Source organism: Falco peregrinus, chromosome 8 (assembly GCF_023634155.1).
Source record: "Falco peregrinus isolate bFalPer1 chromosome 8, bFalPer1.pri, whole genome shotgun sequence".
In the NCBI taxonomy this organism is placed as follows: Eukaryota; Metazoa; Chordata; class Aves; order Falconiformes; family Falconidae; genus Falco; species Falco peregrinus.
Genome location: NC_073728.1, coordinates 54,577,971 through 54,600,250, shown reverse-complemented (window position 1 = coordinate 54,600,250; position 22,280 = coordinate 54,577,971). Strand labels below are relative to the sequence as shown.

Genomic DNA, 22,280 nt, shown 5'->3' with positions numbered 1-22,280 from the left:
GAGGGCCGGGGAGGGGCCCTGTGCCCTCCCGAGATAAAAACGGGCCCGAGGGAACAGCTGCGGGGCAGCCGGGAGAAGCAGGGGTGGCAGGGGGCCGCGCCAGCCCCCCCGGGACGCAGGGAACAGGCCGAGGCCCGTAGTAGGGCTGGCCAGGGGCGCAGGGGTCCCCCGCAGCCGGGGGAGAGGCACGGGGCGAGCCGCGCAGCAGCTCCCCGGGTGCCTCTCCCGGGAGCCTGGATCCCGGATCCCAGCGCATCCTCCCGGCCGTGCCGGCAAGCCCGGGGGCGGCGGGCTGCAGCCCAGCGCTGCCGGTGGCCCCGCAGCGGTCAGCAGGAGCCGCGCGGAAAACCGAGTTGCTGCCGCACCCAGCCCCCATCCCTGCCGAAGGGGAGCTGCTGCCGGTGCCAGGAGGGCGCTGACTGCAAGAGACGCTGCACCATCCACCGTCACCCCCCCAATGACTGGAGACGGTATTTCCTCCACAATTTTTATTTTAAATTACAAAGGATGTTGCATACATTGATGTATTTGTATCTGGATAGAAGTGCTAGGGACCGAGGGTGACAGAGTAAACAAAGTCAATAGTTTAATTGTGCCTCTCTTCAAAAAAATAAAAACTGCACAACTATTAACCAACATTAAACATTGCAATTCTTAACAGATCATGCTTTTAACAAGGTAAATTTATTTTCTAACAGAGACAAGACTTTCAGTAAGTTTTGCTGAGCTCCAGTTGGAAGTTGATTATAGAATAATATCAAGGACAGCATTACAATCATGACCCCAAGCGTAGGCAGAACAGGATGCCATGTTTTGTTTAAAATGCCTTTTTTTTCTTTCTTTTTTTTTTTTTTTTTCCATCAATCACCTACATCCGCATGTGCCATCAGCCTCAAGAGTTTACCCGGCAACAAATACTGAGCAGTAAGTTTTCCTTGGGTGTAATATTCTGCAAGGATAGATGATTCAAATCAGAATGTATAAATATCCACCATAATAAAAAACCTCAAGAAAATTAAAGTGCTGCTACTAGGTTCTGTTCCTTAATCAGAAGATTTTGCCAATACCAAATACAAGAAAAGTGCTTTTGCCAATACCAAATCCAGTCCGAAGTTTTCCTTACAGTAGCTAGTGAACTCGGCCAAATTTGAGATACACAGATATCAGACTACAAAATATTCTTCACCCAAGAAAATCTCAGAACACTGATGTTACCTCCAAAGTTTTGAGTTGTTTTTTTTTTTATGGAGAAAAAAAAAGCAGCGTGGCTTGAGATAGCTCTGGCTCCACCTTTAGCTCCACAGCTCATTAGAAAGACAATAAATGCATAGTCAGTATTTGCTCCTGTGGAAGTTCATGAGTGTGTAAGAGGCTGAGGATTACAATTCAGTGCACACATACACCTTCTTATCATGTTAGAAGCACTGGGGGAGAAAACATGGCATATTGTGAAATGTAAATTGTAGAAAGATAGAGACATTTCTGTATGCTGCAAGGAAGATATAACCTAAAAGTGCCATCTTTCACTAATGACATTTAAGAATCCCAATTTATTATATTGGGAGATAGTCAAGAGTGGTGTTTTCTCAACATACTAATGCCCTTAATACAGTTACAAGAAGAATCAGTCACTGAAGCAGTAACTGTTTGAAATGTACTTCACACGATCCCTGGGGTAAACAAAATAAACCTCAGCTGTGTGCAAGGCTGTGTCAATAAGCCAAGACCACACCTAGCAGCACACTTAACTAGATGATTTCAACCGAAGCCTCCAACTTAAAATAAAATCATGATTAGACGCATTCTTGAAATTCAGGTCTCAAGGCCAAAGACAGATCCTAACATTCACGGTTCATAACTGGGTTATGCCTCAACAGAATTTCAGGAAGACTAGCAAGCACGTTTGAGGAACAGAATTGCATTTGCTGTTTCTGCTGAAGACAACTTGTATACAACCCTTTGAAATTCTCCTGATAAAGCCTTTACAGCTTTAAAAAAATAGCTATGTTTAAATGATTTATGGAAAAGAAAAGCACATCCAGTCTTTACATTTTGTAAATAAGCTAACCATTTTATTAACAAAGGCAAATGTCAGATAAATATTAGTGGGGCATCTTTTAAAAATAAAATCAAAACTGACACCACTACTTCAGAAGCATCTGGTTGCTTTTAGGTTAGTTAAAGACCCTTCATCCATGTTAGGGTTTTCTTGTTTGCTCTTTTTTAAAAAACAAAACAAAAACAAACAAAAACCCAACAAAACCCAAACCTTTTTCCTGGCCCTCTCCATATGGAAAAAAAAAAGTCTGTCTATAAAGAATTAGGAACTGAATGCAGCTGAGCCTGACTCTCACATCAGCTTTACAGCAATGCAACTTCATTAAATCACAATGACTTCAACTGGTATGATAAGAAAATCCAGCCCATCCACACGTAAACATAGCTTTAGTAGTAAGTCTCTCTCATCCAAAAAAAGTACTCACCAAGTATCTGAAAATGTGTTCAATAAACCATGAAAGGAAGCGTTAGCAAAAGGGGTTTAGGGCTAAAAAACACCCTTCATGAGCACCCCCACGTTTTACAAGGCCATTCAAAAACTAGTCTTCCATATAAATACAAAAGGACTACTACCGAGAGAAACTGAAATCAGATCTATCCAGACTTTCTTCAGGATACTTTTTATCAGCTCTGATTCCATTTCAGAAGGGTTAGGTTTGAAGAGTTCAGAGGGAATGAAAAACATTTAGTTCTAGATGTACAAGTAAGGCACAATATAAAGCCACATCATCATCTGTCATGAAGGAAGTAGGAAAGGACGAGAATCATACATGGTACAGCAGAACAAGCGGTCCATCGATTCAGACTGTGGCACCTAAGTTCAGACTGACGAGATCTCAACAAGAGCAGTTATGACAGCATGCTTTTAATATGGAAACAAATTCTAGAGAATCCAGTGTATCAGAAAAAGGAAGAGCTTTTGTTTGTATTAAATCAAAAATATATAATTGTTTTTGGATATAGGATTAAAAGTGAATATTCACAATGCCTACACTCAAAAACAAACAAAAAAAATCCAGGACTTCATTAAGATCCACATACCATGTATGAACACTGAAAATCTTTAGAAAATGGTATTCTCTAAAGATCATCCAAAAATGCATGCCACAATTGCCAAAAAACAGAACATGTACATTTGTTGGTTTTTATACCCTTATAAGATTTTTGTTTGTGATAAGTATACACTAAATGTATATATTTTAATGACACTAGAGGAAGCAGATTGTTACTGGCATTAAAGTACAACCATTTCTAGACGGTTTAAATGCCACAGAGTCCCCTGGTTAAAATGTAAAGCTGCACAGCTTGCCTATGTCACCTTTATGATAAAGTTAAACCAGCAAAAGGTCTTATCTTTACTCTACATTTTACTGCCAGGTTTTATTTGTATCAAGTATCGCTGCAGCATTCTGACCAGCCCAGAGTTAGCAGCAAGTGGCAGGAATCATATAAAACGCAGTTTCTTTTTTTTTTTTTTTTTTTTTTTTAAACAAAGTGCTTGTCTAAGATATACATACATATAAATAGTTACAAAATAAAGTGTCGACATTAAAAAGCTCAACTATTTAAAAGCTTTAACTTAAAATAATACACAGAAAACACTGAAATGCAAGGGTATGGAATTCACTAAAGATTCAAAGTCTACTTTGAAATGCTAGACCAAAATCATATTCTGGTTTTCAGACAAAAATAAAAAGCTATAAAGTTATATTTGCCCAGTATTTCTGAGCAGTACAAAGGGGGCTTTTTAATACCTTGTCAGTTTAATTTGTCACAGCTTTTACCCGATTGCAAAACTGCTCTCTTAATGTTTAGAAGTGCTGCCTTGTCTACAGAGTTTGGATATAGCATAAGGACCGCCTGTATCTGAGCAGCACGGTAACACCATTCATCCGAAAGGAACAGTATTCAAATCTTGGTACAGACATGGCCTTAACTTCACAAGAGACATTCTTTGTCGGGTTTTATGGGCCGTATGCATCTCCAGAATAACTGCAACACCGGCAATAATTACAACAGGAATACATCTGACCCACTGTGTAAAGCAGCAGCCAACTCTCGCCTCGCCCTAACAACAAAACCACCTGAAACAAGAACACCCACATTCCACTCAGATTTTGCAAGTCTTAAGTGGATTTACAAAGTTTTGCCTAAATTGCCCTGGGTATTTGTTCAGTCTCTTGTAGGAAAGACTTTCCGTACAGCTCAGTAGTGGTATTTTGGCCTCCTCCTCCCTTTTGAGTCTTCCAAAATATTTAGATACAAAGTAAGCTGTGTGCACACTCACAAGTATGTGGCAGGACTGCCACCTCCATCAGCCACTCTTACTGCACTATTACCGCTTCAGCCTTTTTTTTTTTATAGTACAAGCTTGGATATAAAAATAATCTACTTACAAACAAAAAGGAATCACAGTACAAACAAACTTAGACAAACTAGAAATGGAGAAGTTCCCCAAAGGGAGCGGGGAGAAAGCCTTCATGGACTTTTGCATTTTTTTTTCAGCAGCTACATTTGAAAATATTTGGTATTCCTATTTTCAGTAAACAGTGTTTTGTCATCTTTAAATAGGGAGAGAAAGAACAGGGAGGAAAAGGGGGTGGGGGTCCATGAAACCAGAGAATGATCTTGCCTTGAGATAAAAGACTTTCTCATCAAAGGCTAAAGCTTTTAATCTGTACGTTAACACTGACTACAAAGCCAACTCTTATTAGCAGAAGAGCAAATAAGAACTGTGGGTTAATATTCCTCAATCATAGAAACTACTGAATTAACAAGAATAAGTCACATATAAGTTTGAAGAAGCTAGTTTCGAAATACCTGTACAAAAATATAAAAGTCTATAAATTTTTTTTTTGTTTGTTTGAAGCCTGTGTTGATCCTTGGAAACATCACATGCATAATAATACATCAACTGGAAAAGTGGCAACTAAGGAATTAGATATTTGTAGCTCTTTTTTCTCTTTACATATATACACATTACAATAAAAATAATTTTATTTTGGTTGTTTGGTGGAAGTATACTACAACAAGCTAAATATTTTTTTAAATTCTCAAAGTTGAAAACTATTTTACCAATAGCTTACTAAAATCCAAATATATTAAAATCTCCTACAGTAAGTGCAGAGAAAAAAGATTTAAAGACTCCGAGACGGCCACCAACTTATCTACCATGGAAGCGAACTACAAGAACAGCAAAATAATATTGTTACGTATGAATGCTCCTTCTGTAGATAATTGGACCCAAACAAAAAAATTCACAGTTCAGTAAGATCCCTAACCCTGACCTTTAATTTTTTTTCTTTTTTTCGTTTGTTTTTACATTCAGTACAGTATCATATAAGCTGTGCAAAACTTTACTTAGACTGGCAGTTTGCCATATCAGTTGCATTTGTCTTTGGTACAAAAATAAACAATCGCATTAATGTGCAAGTATTTGTTTTCTTCCGGCCAAAGTACCGAAATTTAGTTTTCTAGAGCCATCTTTTATACAATACATAGACTCTGTGGCATATATCTACATTTTCAACATATTCCTATATACATTCAAAAAATTTAAGAGCTGGAACAAATACATTAAAACCTATAATCATACCATCTATACATCTTGGTTTTTCCCCTCAGGGTTTTCTTCATACAAAACTTTACCAGCTTATACTGATAGCTCTCCCCCCAAAATACAAGGCACAAAGAATATACTTTTTTTTCTCTTGCTTGCACAGACATTTAAATACTATATTAAGCTCAGAAAATTAAAAGTTTTATATGGCACACTAGCTCTAATGCCACGTGTGCTATGTACAAGTTAATGGTTGCAAAGAAAGCTTACTGTTTTTTAAGAACCAAAGAAAATCCAAATACTAAAAAACCCCAAAACAAAACAACAAAAAACTCCCTAAACTGACAGCTTCCTCTTATTTTACTTGGAGCATAAACCTGTCACAATGTCTGGCATATGCTACAAATTTTTACTAGCAAAACCATGTTTTTGCTTCTAAAACAAAAGTAATATATTCTGGTCCTACATAACTTAATTTTAAAATAATTCTCATCTCTGTTTTAAGCTTAAAGCAGCTTTGAAACTATCTGGTTTATGGTCCAAAAATGCTATTAAGCATTTTATATCACACTTTGAATTATTACATTGTTATTTAAAAACAATGGAACCTAACTGTAAGTGTTTAGGTAATGCTAAACTGACATGCAGACCAGAATGCAATTTACAATGAAGTACTTGACAACACAGGTAGAATCTGAATGATGAGTATAGCTGAACTCATATCTTAAACTTTTGACATTGGTATTCGTAGCCCTACAAGGCCACCGGTGGGGTCTCCTTCTGCAGTCCTCTCTAAAACTTGATTCACAAATTCTGATGTCTGTCCAGCTACAGGTAGCCCTAAAAAGGAGGGTAAGAAAACATCCTGTAAGGTTACTATTCACTGCACGTATTTGTATGTTCCTGTAAGTAATACAAAGCCAATGAACACTAGTTAGTAGCCAACAAAAAGGCACAGGTAACTGAAATCAGGAAGTGCTTCTTTCTTTTCTCTATTCCAGACATTATTTGCAATCTAACATAGATTGTATGTCTCTTCACATGCATGCAAGTATGTTAAGTTTACTGCTTACCAAGAGTGTCTTTAATAAGTATGTTCAACTTTTGTTCCATGTTGATTCCTCTATCATCTTTAGGTACCTGTACCCGATTAACTATTTCTTGTTTAATGGAGTTGATCACAAAGAGTAAATTATCTGCAAAGAGAAAAAGCTGGTTTAGATCTACAGCACATTCCCTCTGGAGCAAGAGATCCACAGTTGTCCACACACTGTAATCTGTTAAGTGTCAAAGGTGTCACATCACATTTACTGTAAAATTAAGAAGTACTACTTTACATCTGTAAACATATTTTCACAACTATTTACATTACTTGGATACATTTGCATAATTTCCATCTGTAAAGTAGCTCAACACACTAGGTAACCCAATCTACATACACTTTATGGAGTGCACTGATTTTGTATTAACAAAACCGTTAGGTTTGTACCAACCCTGTTTTCTGTATAAACTGTCAGGTATGACCCAGGTTACACAACGGTGCAAAACACAGACGTGTCTGAACAAAAAGAAAAATTAAGATGTGAAGAGTTGTATTTACCATATTCCGTGTTGAGACCCCAGAGTTTTACTTTATTGGCTTCATACTGGGCTTTCTTTTTTAGTCTACAAGCCCTATAGTAAGAAGAGGGGAAGAATTAGAACACTAACAAAAATTCCAGAATCCTAAGACCATCTGTCTGTTTGCCACACAAACTTACCAACCAATACTCCCAGAGCTGTGATGTACAAAATCATTTCTTTACTGACTCACCTCCACTGAAAGCACTCTGCTACCTGTATTTGCTTACCATTTCACACTTGTGGATTTTATCACTGTATCAATCATTTGCCCTGCAGCTAAGTAAACCAGCCTCCAGTGGAAATACATCGTTATCTAGGGAACGGGCAAACTACATCTCCGAACTGCCAGTTGCCCTGCTTTTTGATAAAACTGGTAATTGGCCCACTGCAGGAACTGCCACGATGAAGCAGGAACTCTTGAGGCAAAGATTAGTTAGATCTTAATTGTACAGTTGTAGTAATAAAAGTTTATTAATCCTTGTAGCGTTATCTAATATTTACCTGGAAGCCAGCTTGTTCTTTTCTTTTCTTGACCTCGGTCTGGCAGTTAAGGGAAGTTCACTGACTGGTGTCAGGTCACTGATCACCTTATTCAGCTTCCTCAATTCATTACCAATCTGTAGCAATTTTCTGGGGTTGGGAGTCAGGTCTTCTACATCAGTCCTCCGTGACTTCTTTGCTGCATATTTTCCTGTTTGAAATATGCAGGAAATTGGGTTGGGAAGTGACACAATATGTACATAAAGCTGTGAAAAAAAATTCCTAAATATGTATTTTTTTGGGTGCAGTTTAAGTTCCTCTGTTCATTACAAGAGAATGGACTGGAATCATGTGATCCCTACGGCCTTTCACAATAGCAAGAGAGTTTCCAGACAAACTGCTTTGTACAATTCATATGATATCCAGATCAGATAAGAGCAAATACTGCTGGCCAGGCTACTGGATGTGAAAGACAGTACACACACAACTGTGCTAAAAAACGTATGTCACAAGTTCAAACCCTGTTGTTTTGCCCCAGCTGTAACTTGCTAACTCATGGGTTCAACCAATAGATGCTCATGCACACACAGGTTGATTGAATTCCTAATTAATATTATTGCTAAAGTTCTGTATTAATAGGAAGAGTGTTGAGGCCTCATACTGAAACAATCTTCAGTGACACTGAGCTTAAATGATCCACATAAAGGCCAGTTAACCCCTTTTATATGTATTTGAAGCTATTTAGGGCCAGATTTTCCTGAAGAGATATACATATTCCAAGACAAAATCTATGCTCCTGAAGATTCTCTGCCCCTTGCCATGTGTCTTTTTCTAGATTTCTGTTAAAAATTCCAGTTGTTACAGACACTTGCATGAAAATGTTAGTAAAACTAACAAAACCAGCTACAGAAATATTTATTAGAGAGCTGATAATTTAGCATGATTTATCTGAGGTAGTAGATGGCCTTGGTAAGGTGTATGTATATGAAAATAAAAAAAATCCTGCATGTGTTATATACTGTAGCTTCTGGATATTAAGTAGTGTTTGATCCTTCAAATCCCTTGCATACACACCTGACTTAAAGGTCACTTGCTCCTCCAAGTGTCTGGTGGGACTGAGTCCTCAAGGCATGTTTGGTTGTTGTTCAACAACAAGTATAGATATAAGCCTTCATAAGAAGGAGCAGTGATAGGGACTTTAGATAGGGACAAGATAAACCTGCATAGAAAACCTAAGCAGATTAAAATAATATTTTCTTCCCTGAATAAACCTACAAGCAACAACAACAAAAATATCTTTTGGTTTAACAGAAGGTAAACTGCCATGTTAAGAACAGTAATTTTCAACTGTGAGGGAACATTAACATTACAACCAGGGAAGCTGGTTTCCATTTTCTCCTTCAAAGCCAAAATCAAATGGAGCAGCCTACCAAAAGAGGTCCTGCGACAAGAAAACAAACATTACTCCTAAGGGTGGTTTGTTCTGGGTGATGTTAGTCATGTCTGCGGTACAGCAAATTCCTAATCAAAAAATTACGGGAATAAAACACAGTTGTTAGACCAATTGGTTTACGTTTCCAAGAAGGTATTTTAAAGAAATGGTCTATTCACAGAAGAGTAACTGCTTCACTGTGCTGCATTCACACAGGTGGGAGAAACAAGTAGGGAGGAGCAGAAAGAGACAGTTACGCCTTATTGCTTGTCCTCTAGTTCATACTGCAGTTAACATGAACTTTGCATCTCAGATCACTTCCAGCTTGCTTCTGACACAAGCAAGACTGAAACCCAACAGCTAGCAGGACCAACACCAGCCAAGCGACCCATCCAATGTGTTTACAGTATCACACTGAGAAAATTTCAAACTCTTGGGGTTTCCACTGAAAGCCCTTGGAAGTTACAATTCTCAATTCATCCACCTTCCTCTGGAAGAAACCACACTGAAAGTTACTACTGTATATTCACTGTGCCTTCCTTGGACACTGTGCAGAAGTCTGCTAACTGAGCAACAGACTTACAGTGTTTTAATGATTTATTTTCATGGCCAAAACACAACTTCTCAGCACTTGCAAGTATGGGAGTTTGGCTACTGAAGGTGTCAGAATGAAAGACGTTCACTTGTAATTAGGACTCCCTTCTTACCATGATGGAGACCATTCTTCTGATACATGTTACTTGGTAACGTATCCCGATTCCACTCAGATGGCCTCAGCATTCTTTCTTGTTGTGATGGTGTTAATTGCTCGCTGTACTCCCAGAAGTATCTTCGCTTGCCTCTTTTCCGAGAGGATATTGCAGTCATTTCTTTTAAATCCTCCACAGAATCATTTTCATACCCTAAAAGGATGCATTGCATTGTTTATATAATATTGACAAAACTGTTTCTAGCCCTTTAACAGTGGACTGAGTAGTCAAGTTATAAGCAAAACCACAGTCAAGGCCTGTTTTACATTATCTAATAGACTTGGTTTTCAGTGTCAACTACTACTGGCTACTTGCCTTAAATCCAGGGATGGACATTAAGCCAGTGATGGTGCTTCGTTAGTTGAAAAGAGACAAATGATTTATGCACTGAAAGCCCATTTATGTTCTCTGGCCCCCTAAGCTCTGTTGCTTTTCTCCCCCCACAATCACACCACTGCAGGGTACAGACAACAGCTGCTGAAGCATGTTCTTCCATCCTTACAATTTTCTCCATGACTGTGCAGGAACATAATCCTAACTCGCCTCCACATTTTCATTAATCTCTAATCAAAAAGCATGGAAAGAGGAGCATATAATGAAGATGGATTAGCGAAAGACTAACAAAGAAAGCAAAATTATTCAGTCATGGAATATTCCGAGTTGGAGAGGACCCATTAGGATCACTGAGTCCAACTCCTGCTCCTTTTTGAGTTTGAATGCCTTTGGGAAATAAATCAAACCACCCCTCTCTACTAGATTCAAGGAAAGGGGCTCTGTTATCAGGACAATGACCTAAAGCCCATAAGAAAAGACCATCTAAATTGAAGGGATATGGACACAAGCTGTTCAATCTCTTCCTCACCTCTTTTGTGGGATGAAGAAAAATGATCCACAGTAAAACTATACAGTATTTTACAGGTATATTATGACGCACTTGATAAGATGAACTGTTCATGAAGTACAAGGAAACTGTAATGCCATTACCTACATAGCATAAATATTTATAGAGTAATTATGTAAACACAAACCACAGTTTTTAAAATCTTATGTATGCTTCAGAAAGTAAGACAAACTATACTAAGGTTAAAAAACCCCAGACAACTGCATTGCCTTTCGTAGTAAAATGCCATGTAATAATTTACACTTACTTATAAAAAGAATGTATTTCAAAACACCACATACACTGATGAAGCTAAAAGAAAAGCCAACCACCAAAAGGACCATATACTTAAGAAGCCTTGACCCCACATGCCTGAGCTCTGCTTCATCTTTTAACAGTAGCACAAAAACACTTCCTTCTTTTTAAAACAGTCCAGTAAGTCAGTCTGTTTGCACTTGAAAAACCAGTTGAAAGAGGAAAAATCAAACTTTCTTGCTTTGGTCTGACTCTCACCTCATCACCCAAAGTATGAATAAGTTAGGTGTGCAGAAGGATGAAATCAGTTTTAAAGTTCTGTTTCTAGTAATCTTGTCAACTCATTTACTTTGATTCTCTAGTGCATTAAAAAGACAGCATTTTAAAGGCAAATCAAACAATGAAGCATGTTTTATAAAACATTTGCTCTTATACAGCCAAAATTATTATGACAATTTACATTTCAAATACCATAAATATTTTTAACTGTACTTCCATTTTACACAAATGCTGTTTGACATAAGTATCAAATACTATATGTTAAAAACCTCACTTACTTTCCACTTGAGAAAACATGTCAAGCTATGCAACTCATTATATAGATATGTATAAATTTAGCCCATCTCCATGATAACACAGAATTAAGCCAACCAATGAAAACAAATCTCTTTAAGAGCTGACGTGTACAAATGTACAAGGGTAAAATCAAGACTTCCTGTTTGCTTATTTAAACTATAATTAAGTTAGCAACTTAAATTATGTTGACTTAATGCATCCTGCCTTGCAACACTAACACTGACCTGCTATCATTTTAAAGTTACATAGAATAATCTAGCGCACAATGTCTTAACCTAGTCCATAACATCTAGGAGCCCAACGCGGCTGTTTAGCTTTTCTGCGCTGTATTCATCCTCCTTGAACTCTCCTCTTAGCAAAGATCATATCGCAGTCTCACTTTCTTTGGCAGGCTTCTAAAAAGTCTGAAAGGGTTCTTATATTCACCTGTCAAGCCGTGCACAAGTCCCTCCTGAAAAAATCTTTGTTCACATCTCTTACTATGGTTTTAGGTTTAAATTCACCGTGGTTAAATTCAGTAAAAGAGAACAGGACAGACATGACTTTTGCATCCTACCAGATTAAAAGCAAAAAAACCTCCACCAAAACAAAAGCAGAAAAAACCCTTTCCCTACCATTAAGTCATACTGACTTCTGTCAAATATAAAGAGTCTTCTTCCCCCATCTGATGGTCCAGGTGCTCAGAATGGATGCAACACGAATTTGTTAAACAATCTCCATGTCTCTACAAGCACTTTTCCCTTTCAGCTATTTCTTCTCAAGCTGCTACTGGAAACTGAATCAGTTGTTGCATCTCCCATTTCTGGAATCTCTAGTAGTCACTACTCGATGGGAGAAATAGTAATTTCCAAATATTTCTATTAAATGAGATAGATAAAATACACCAGTAATGGCAAAAAAAGTTTAAGTGCTAGAAAGGTCTGGGCTGATAATTCCCATAATAAATTACCTTTGCAATTGGTATTTGACCAAGTAACTATTTGACTAAAACTGCTAAACCTGTACCATGGTGACAGTAAAAACATTGTTGATAGCCAGTCACATTTTTAGATATTTCTGCAAGTTCCTGAAGTTCACTATATCTAATTATTTCCTCAGACAACACTACGGCTTCAAGGAAGTATTTCATGCACTCCAAAACCCATACATGAAGAACAAACAAAAGCAAACTGTATAAAATACATCAGAGGGCCAGCAATAACTGATAATTTTTTGTCCTTTCAGTAAATTACATCTTCACTCTAAATTTATCAACTGATTTTGCTTTTAGTACTATGGAAAGTTAAATCTTCCCATGCCATGCCTGTTTTTAGAAACTTTATGCCTAGTATTTACCTTTATTCTAAAGGCAAAAAAGCAACACAAAGTACAAGACGGACATAATTAAAATACCTGGAGACATCACCTTCTAATATAATCAAAACATATCATGAAACATAGTATCGCCATACTTGAGGTGAATGGCTTCATTCACTTCAAGTTGTAGAAAGGTACAAGTGCTTCAGTTACTGTACCGCACAATGTAGTTGTATTTAGAAGGCGAGAGCAATTGCTTGTCACTACAATTCGAACAAATGGCAAACAGTTAATGTAATTCCACCAACGGAAATCCCAGAATTTTAATACGACAACCCTTTTTCAAGGGTACCAGGCTTTTTCTGTGCAACAAGCCTCCGTGGGCTGCAAGGCACTGTGCAGTACAGCAATCATTGCAGAGCTGTAATAGCTACTCAAAGCCCCCAAAAGTAGAGGGAGCTCAATTCAGAAGAAGGGAGGAAGAGAATCTTAAAATGCTAATAAAAATGTGTTATGTACATGGAAGAGAATCTTAAAATGCTAATAAAAATGTGTTATGTACATGTAAAAGTAACATAAAGGGCATAATGCTTGACAAGTTTAATGCCAACTCAGGAAATCCACTTAAAAAAATAATCTAATCTGAGAGTTCATTATGACAAACACTGACAAGCTTTAGGGAAGCTGCTGTTTTTAAAAAGGCAAAATTTCAGCTGCTTTCCCCCTTGAAGTTACATTACTGCCAAATGTCTGAATACCTTAATTCTTATACTCTATTACAAAGCATTTATAAAATGTGAATATTTTAATACTTTCTACAAAGAGACTAATGAGGTTGGTTACAGTCCTGTCCCTTTCACTTCAGATTTTAGTTTTACACAATGTTACCGCTTCGTTACCTTCTAGGTGAAGGTTAGTTCTTATTTCTGTTGTTAGGGCTCCATTTCTACATGCAGAAGAGAGGAATTCAGTATCCTTTGAAGACCCACTAAGTGTTACTGCTGAAAACCACCAAGAAACGGTTTGATTAGTTTCAGTGGTAGGTATTCTTCGGATTCTGTGGAAAACTATACCTACAGTAGGACTTGAGTAGTTTCACTCAGGCTATGATTTCATACCAGCTGTCAAGAGCTACAGCCCTGATAAATCCAAAGCAGCAACCTACTGAAACACTAGAAAGCTCTGCACATCCTATCATCAAGCCACAAAAAAAAAAAAAAAGACAACAACTGCAGGTAGTTGCTCTACAACCTTAGGCTACAAGCTAGGTTTCCTGTATTCTCTCATTATTTTTGTTGCATGACCACAGTTTATGCAGTTTTGCTTGAAACAGGGCAATAAAGACCTTGTATAGTTTTCATTAATTATATTTTGCAAAGCACTTAGAAAATCTGGGATGAAAGTTTGTAAGTTAAGATCAGTGTTGCTCATCTGTAACTATAAAGCATTCAAAAGCATTCTTTCCCACTTGGCAGACAAATCCATTAACCTCTGTTAATAAAGCCCAACGTTGCTGGTACCTGGTTCTGAGAAAGTATCACTGATGTCGTCATCTTTATCATCCTCATAATCTTCCTCCTCCTCATCATTTTCAGACAGCTCATGCTCACTGCCAAATCCTTCATCATGGTCCTCATCTTCAATATCGTCTTCATCATCCTCATCTTCCTCAGGGTCTCCTTTGGCTGACTGCTCACCCAAACTGTCTGTTACGAAAAGAGAATAGTTGTGCTCTTCTTTCTTCTGTGAAGAATCTGACACTGATGTGCTGGCAGAAAGACTGCTCTCCCCCACAATAAGCCCTGGGGTTTCCTGGGGTGGACTGAGGAGCAGTTCTTGAGTCTCTTTAAAAGGCAAAATAGGAGGTGTACTGTGACTATGCGGAGACTCTATTCCTCTTCTTTCTTGTCTCTTTGCTACAGCACCACAATAACAGGTGTTCTCCTTTGCTGCATCAGCATGCGTCTGGCTCAGCACTGGTCTGCTCTGTGGTAAAGGATTGATCTTTACTTTTGCCTTTTTAACATAGTCTTTACATTCAACATGAATGTTCACCTTTTCATTATTGTACACATTAGTCTTCACCATGATTTGCGTACTGGAAGCAGGCTGAGTTGCAGGTTTGCTTGCCTTCTGAACACAGTCCGACAAAGGTGCCTCAGCCTGAATGTTCTTGGAAGAACAGACTGGGGCTGCTGCTCTGGTTGCAATCTTTTTGCCAGGTAACAAAGAATTTAAAGGGTTTTGTTTTACACTAAAGAGCAAATCAGGGTAGTAGAGTGAATCAGAAACAGGTTGGGAGTCCTCACTGTTAAGCTGAGCCAGTGTTGGTGTTTTGCTTATCACCTCTTCATCTTGGTATGGGCTTGAAAAGTCATCAAGGCCCAAGTAATCCACCTCTTTTGTTCCCCAGATGTCACAGCTGGTTAATTTAGTGTACTTAGTTAAGTCTTCACAGTAGGTGTCCCACTGCTCCCACTTTGAGGTGAGAGCAGCTTCTTTGTCCAGGATGTCCGTAAAAGACTCCAAGTTCTCAAGGTCTTTGCAGTCCTCCATTGAAAGTAAGTTGTCTCTGGAGCTTTGCTGATAGTCCATTTCTCTGTCCTATGCATAAGAAAAGTTAAAAATTAATACAAAAAAAGTATCAATCATCTCTGCCTCTCTTTAGTATGGTGAACTTAATTCCAGTGAAGTGTAATAGAGTAACAATGTACAAAGACACCTCAAGTTTCAACTAAAAGCTTCTTTTGAGGGTCAGAATGATGTTCAGCTTCTGCGCTTCACCAGCAGATCATAGACTGGTCGGGGTTGGAAGGGACCTCTGGAGATCATCCAGTCCAACCCCCTGCTCAAGCAGGGTCACCTAGGGCAGGCTGCACAGGGTCACGTCCAGGTGGGTTTTGAATGTCTCTGGAGAAGGAGACCCCACAGCCTCCCTGGGCAGCCTGTTCCTTTTCAGATGGAACTTCTTGTGTTGCACTGTGTGCCCATTGCCCCTGGTCCTGTCACTGGGCACCACTGAAAAGAGCCTGGCCTGGCCTCTTAACACTTGCCCTGAAGATATTTGTAGCCCTTGGTAAGATCCCCTCTCAGTCTGCTCTTCTCCAGGCTACACAGGCCCAGCTCTCCCAGCCTTTCCCCACAAGGGAGATGCTCCAGTCCCCTGATCATCCTTGTAGCCTCCGCTGGCGCCTCTCCAGCAGTTCCCTGTCTCTGGAACTGGGGAGCCCAGCACTGGACACAGCACTCCAGATGTGGCCTCACCAGGGCAGAGCAGAGGGGGAGGATCACCTCCCTGCCCCTGCTGGCCTCGCTGCTCCTAATGACCCCGGGACACCACTGGCCTTGGCCACCCGGGCACACTGCTGGCCCACGGGCGACTGGCTGCCCACCAGACCTCCCAGGTCCTTCTCCGCAGAGCTGCCTCCACAGGGCTGTTCCTCCCCAGGTGCAGGACCTTTGACTTGCCTTTGCTGAACTTCATTGGGTTCCTCTCTGCCCAACTCTCCAGCCTGTCCAGGTCTCGCTGAATGGCAGTGCAGCCTCCTGGGGTATCAGCCACTCCTCCCGGTTCTGTATCATCAGGAAGCTTGCTGAGGGGACACTGTCCCTTCATCATGTATTGGGTTTGCATGGCAAGGCTTTGGTAGTGGGGGGGCTACAGGGGTGGGTTCTGCGAGAAGCTGCCAGAAGCTTCCCTCATGCCCAATGGAGCCAGTCCCAGCCAGCTCCAAGACAGACCCGCTACTGCCCAAGGCCGAGCCCATCAGTGAGCGCGGCAGCACCTCTGGGATAATATATTTAAGAAGGTGGGGGAAAAACCTGCACAACAAAATTGCAGTTGGAGAGAGGAGTGAGAATACATGAGAGCAGTAACTCTGCAGACACCCAGGTCAGTGAAGAAGGAGAGGGAGGAGGTGCTCCAGGTGCTGGAGCAGAGTCTCCCTGGCTGCCTGTGGTGAAGACTATGGTGAGGCAAGCTGTGCCCCTCAGCCCATGGAGACCCAGATGTCCACCTGCAGCCCATGGAGGACCCCACTCTGGAGCAGGCAGATGCATCCAAAGGAGGCTGTGACCCTGTGGGAAGCCTGTGCTAGAGCAGGCTCCTGGCAGGACTTGTGACCCTGTAGGGGACCCAGGCTGGAACAATCTGTTTCTGAAGGACTGCAACTCGTGTAAGGGACCCATGCTGGAGCAGAATGCAAAGAACTGTAGCCCGTGGGAAGGACTCACATTGGAGAAGTTTGTGGAAAACCGTCTCCCATGGGAGGGACCCCATGCTGGAACAGGGAAAGTGTGTGAGGAGTCCACCCCCAGAGGAGGAAGGAGTGACAGAGACAATGTGTAATGAAATGACCACAACCCCCATTTTCCATCCCCCTGCACTGCTGGCAGGGAGGAGGTAGAGAAAACTGGGAGTGAAGTTGAGCCTGGGAAGAAGGGAGGGGTGGGTGGTAGGTGCTTTTAAGTTTTGGGTTTATTTCTCATTATCCTACTCTGATTAGAATGGTAATAAATTAAACTAATTTCCCCAAATCAAGTCTGTTTTGCCCGTGAGAGTCATTGCTCAGTGATGTCCCTGTCCTTATCTTGACCCACAAGCTTTTTGTTGTATTTTTTCTCTCCCCTGTTCAGTTGAGGGTTCAGAGTGATAGAGTGACTTTGGTGGGCACCTGGTGTCCATCCAAGGTCAAACCATAACAGTCATTCATGAATAAGTTGAACAGGACTGGACCCCACACTGATCCCTGGGGAACACCACAAGCTACAGGCCTCTAACCAGACTCTGCACCACTGATCACAACCCTTTGAGCTCTGCCATTCAGCCAGGTCTCAATCCACCTCACCGTCCACTTGTCTAACTCACACTTCCTGAGCTTACCTATGAGGATGTCGCAGGACAGTGTCAGAAGACTTGCTGAATGAAGTCAAGGTCGACTATATCCACTGCTCTCCCCTCATCTACCCAGCTAGGCATTCCATCACAGAAGGCTATCAGGTTCTAAAGAAATTGCTAAAGGTAGAAGTCAAACGCTGCTCAATTCTTTTTCTGCTTTTGCAATTCACCTGGTCATCAGAACTTGACTGGTACCCATATCCATGTATTTAAAACATGGAAGACATCACAGGCAAGCTGTTCTAGTCCCTATTAAGCTACGTTATCTTTGCTGTGTACCTAACACAATATGCTCAAGGTTACCAGCCCCTGGAAAACCTCATTCTAACATGATCAATTAACAGCTATGAGCTACCTTTCTCCCTTGATGTGGTGGCAGGGGGAAAAGAACATCGTATAAGTAGAGTCAATTTTTATTTTGCTTACCCTGCCTCCACAGCTTGGGTGAAGTAGCATATAGTTACTCTTGCAGAAAAGATTGTAAAGCAGAGTCTCATGCAACTTGTCTATCAAGCCTCTCCTGATGACCAGCTTTAACAAGTGCCTACTGAGGAAGCATTACATTTGCTGGACAAGCGGTTATGTTCTTCCCTCATCAGCAGCTAGCAGTAATGAATAATCTTGTAATAAATAACCCTTTAACTACTACATGAACTAGGGTATTAGTCAAGGAGAGGAAATTAATAGACTCACAGAAAGATGACCTACCAGTTCATACATGAAGTCTGGATCTGAACTGCTTGCCAAGAGATCTGTGCTCATCAGAGTCTGCTCTGAAAACACATGGCTCCGAAAGGCATCCCCAAAAGGAGGGTCCATTCCACTCACACTGGGCTACAACAAAATTGACACTGACATTTGAAGCATGCTAGAAAAAGGCGTATTCTTTTCTTCAACAAAGCATAAAGAGTATTGCCATTTCATCCAAGTCCCCGAAATTGTGCTATGCTTGCATCTGGAATGTTTTTACCTACACAAGTAAAGGTGTTTTTTGGAGATGGAGAAACTCCATTTCTCAGAGTGAGAGAATGCTTTAAGAGCAGCTAACAACATGCAGCTCTTTGATTAAAGGTCACATTTCTATTCATCATGCAGCTGCAAGAGCATTGCTCATTCACTCTTTTCTGTTGGTTTGAAATTCTCATGCATTTGCCAAGCTTAGGAATATGTTAGCACTTGTAGAAGAGGAGTGAGTCCTGGCAAGATCTGCGATTATCAATAGGCACTAACACACTCAGAAGGCCTTCACCCCAATACAAACCATTCTGTACTAAAGCAGTGTTGACTGCTTTTAGAACCATTAGGATTCATGAAACTTCCACCTGAGATCATACAAAAGCAAAATTTATTACAACTAAATCAAGAGTGTCATAGCCCTTGAGAATGAAGTGGAACTTTGCAAGAAAACATTACGCAGGATGACTGGGCACACAGGGAATGGGCAGCAAGGCTTTCTGCTAGATTTAATTCCAGACCTCTATTTCTCTTCTAGACACACTTGCCCTGAGGGCTGGGAAGGGAGAAACACTGTACTGCTGAAAGTCATTCAGTGTGCTGATGTGTGAATCACTGCAGTAATAAAAGGCTGCTCTCCAGGCATCCACCCTAATCAAGACAACTTTGCTGAATCTTGCTGTGTGAACAAATACAGTACCAAGAGCAGCAACATAGCTTCCACCATAGACACTACTGAGACACTAAAAAATATAAACCATTTAATATCTTATACATTCTCCCCAGTAACACCAATCAAATTTACTCTTAATCTTTTTTTTTTTTTTTTAAATAATGAAGCAAAAATTATTTACAGAAGCCAACAAAACCGTAACAGACTTACCTGAGGCATTTCCAAGCCCAGATTCCCCAAATCCAATTCCAAACTTCTTGTTTTATGCACTAGTAGCTTCCTTTCCAGCTTTACTTCGGTCTCAGTAAGTTTACACAATCTGTGCAATGAATTTTTTCCTTAGGATAACTGCAGTTCACCCTGATGGAGCTCTTCTATTTGTAGACTTCTGTGTAGAATAAACACAGCAAAGCCCCAAGGAGGGTAAGTAATCCTTCACCAAAGAGGTAGTGCTTAAAAAACAGCCAAAGTGAAGTAAAGACAAAAATTTCCCCTGAAAAGTGATTATTCTTCATGCTGGAATATATAGCAATTTTATTCCCCTGCCATCTTTCATCAAATGAAAAGCCACAGATGCTACAGAGCAGAGTTCCTGCAAAAACCTTTTTGGCTGAGTTACATTTTGTTGCCTTTTTTCCTCACTACCAAGGCCACGAGCTCTACAGACATATGAAAAGAAAAGTCTGCCTAATTGGAAATGACGCCTAGCGTACTGCTGGGTATACAAGAGAGAAACAATCTTTATGACTAATATAAAAGAGCCAATAAAATCTAAAAATGTCTCAGGCAAACGTCTCAAAATACTTATTTTGGAATAGGCAGTAATACTGTTTCAGCTGGATCTCTTCCTTTGCTTAAAATATTATTAATCCATCCAGCATCAGATAAGATTGTATCAATCACTCATACAGCAACATCTAGTGGCAGAGGGATTACAGCAAGCACGCTCACCGCCCAGCAGCAGAGGAAGGGAAGACATAGACTTCCCTAATAGAACAAACTAAAAATTGTGCCAAATTCAGAGCTGCTTAATAAAATATTTTCTCTATTAATTTCAAGGCACATGTTCAAATTGGTCCAATTTATCTATTAGTAATTTTAACAGTTTAGTAGTTTCTATAGACCCGCTGCTACTTCAGTTTATATCTATTTTTCTGAGCCTCATACCCTGCTTAATCCTGCATTCTTACACAATGTAAGGAAAAAATGAACTATAGAAAAGCAAGCACCTTAGCACAAACATCAGGAACTATACCTACACTAAGAGTATGACAAAAGACTTACAAAAAGTAACAGGAAGTAAAAAAAGAACAATGTTATATGAAAACCAATTAAAAAAAATCATTAATGGTATGAAACCTTAGTATGTAATGTAACTACACTGTCTTCAGGGATGCTGCTTTCTGTCTTGCTTGCCTGCAGGATCCCTACCCTTATATAAAAAGCCTCTTTAACAAAATAGCAGCATTAGAGGGGCATAATCAAAAACCTGAATCATCATACGTGTACAGTTTTTCAGCATTACCAGTTGTGCTGGTTTTGGTTGGAAGAGAGTTAGTTTTCTTCACAGTAGCTGGTATGGGGCTATGTTTTGGATTTGTGCAGAAACCAGTGCTGGTAACACAGGGATGTTTTAGTTGCCACTGAGCAGCGCTTACCCGGAGCCAAGGGCTTTGCTGCCTCCCGCCCCCCGAGGAGGATGGGGGGGGGCACAAGGAGTTGCGAGGGGACACAGCTGGCACAGCTGACCCCAACTGACCAAAGGGCTATTCCACACCACATGGCGTCATGCTCGGCAATAAAGAGCTGGGGAAGAAGAAGGGCGGGGGGGGACATTTGGAGTGATGCCATTTGCCTTCCCAAGCAACTGTGTGGTGAATCCCTGCTTTCCTGGGGATGGCTGAACACTTGCCTGCCCATGGCAAGCGATAAATGCATTCCTTGCTTTCCTTTGCTTGTGCATATGACTTTTGTTTTACCTGTTAAACTGTCTTTATCTCAACCCACAAGTTTTATCACTTTTACCCTTCCAATTCTCTCCCCCATCCCAGCAGGAGGGAGTGGGCGAGTGGCTGCGTGGGGCTTAGCTGCTGGCTGGGTTTAAACCACAACATCAGTTAAAAACTATTTGTTTCTTTGAGCAAAATTCTTCACTCAGCATTGCTCCTAAGTCGGACTTTGGTGCAATTTGTTCAGGCTGTGTTTATTTGCTTGTTTTGAAAAACAAATAGCCAAGTAGAAGTGTTCTTCTACAGCAGAGCTACGCTCAGAACCCTGCTCTCACCAGCACATGACACCATCCCTGCACTTATTCCTCCTTTAAGATACAACTATTTTGTTAAATTCAGCATATACACCATCAGATTGTGGTAAAAAGAGAAACTATACAAAAAAGTCTTTACTTATCAAAACATACTGATTTTCAAATAATAGCTAGAATATAAAGAACAATTACAACCCCAGTTACACACATGTTCTCAGTAAAACCATGCTACCACTGCCAAAGCAAGACATTTCTTGTAAGGCCCTGTGTCAATTCAGGGCCAGCCCCTTCTGAGAAAATTTTCTTTCTGCTCTAAAATTTCCAGGGAACTCTTTTTCCTTATCCTAAAGTTTTAGGATAAATACATTTAAACTTAAGTTTGTGCCCCAGGGCAACGTGTCTCAACAACCTCCATCTCCCTTCACCCCACAAAGGCCACACTGCAGCAGAACTAGTCCTTCCTGTGTTGTTACATGTGGCATGAATGACTAATTCACTTTTCAGGCTCATCTGATCTAGGAGAAAGGGCTTGTTCTTAAATAAACTATGTTCTCCTATGCTAAGGAAGAGGCAAGAAGGATATAG

The 22,280-nt window shown here is 40.3% G+C and overlaps 1 protein-coding gene across 10 annotated transcripts in view; it reads right to left on the bottom strand.

Annotated features, from left to right (window-relative positions):
* Positions 1-665: 665 nt before the first annotated feature.
* CREBRF (CREB3 regulatory factor) overlaps positions 666-22,280 on the bottom strand; it is a 28,950-nt gene continuing 7,335 nt past the window's right edge. For 2 of the 10 annotated variants that reach the window (XM_055811550.1, XM_055811551.1), the window contains exons 2-10: positions 19,643-19,820; positions 18,514-18,639; positions 14,429-15,512; positions 13,808-13,909; positions 9,860-10,054; positions 7,742-7,931; positions 7,218-7,291; positions 6,691-6,813; positions 666-6,457 (exon numbers count right to left, since the gene is read on the bottom strand). In XM_055811550.1, the coding sequence (XP_055667525.1) occupies positions 6,342-6,457; positions 6,691-6,813; positions 7,218-7,291; positions 7,742-7,931; positions 9,860-10,054; positions 13,808-13,909; positions 14,429-15,512; positions 18,514-18,639; positions 19,643-19,651 (2,019 nt within the window). In that variant the 5' untranslated portion in view covers positions 19,652-19,820 and the 3' untranslated portion in view covers positions 666-6,341. Of the gene's footprint in view, positions 6,458-6,690; positions 6,814-7,217; positions 7,292-7,741; positions 7,932-9,859; positions 10,055-10,076; positions 10,465-13,807; positions 13,910-14,428; positions 15,513-16,376; positions 16,482-17,790; positions 17,923-18,513; positions 18,642-19,642; positions 19,821-22,280 lie in introns of those variants that run through there. The other 8 variants (XM_055811552.1, XM_027778791.2, XM_055811555.1 and 5 more) reach the window with 8 other exon arrangements.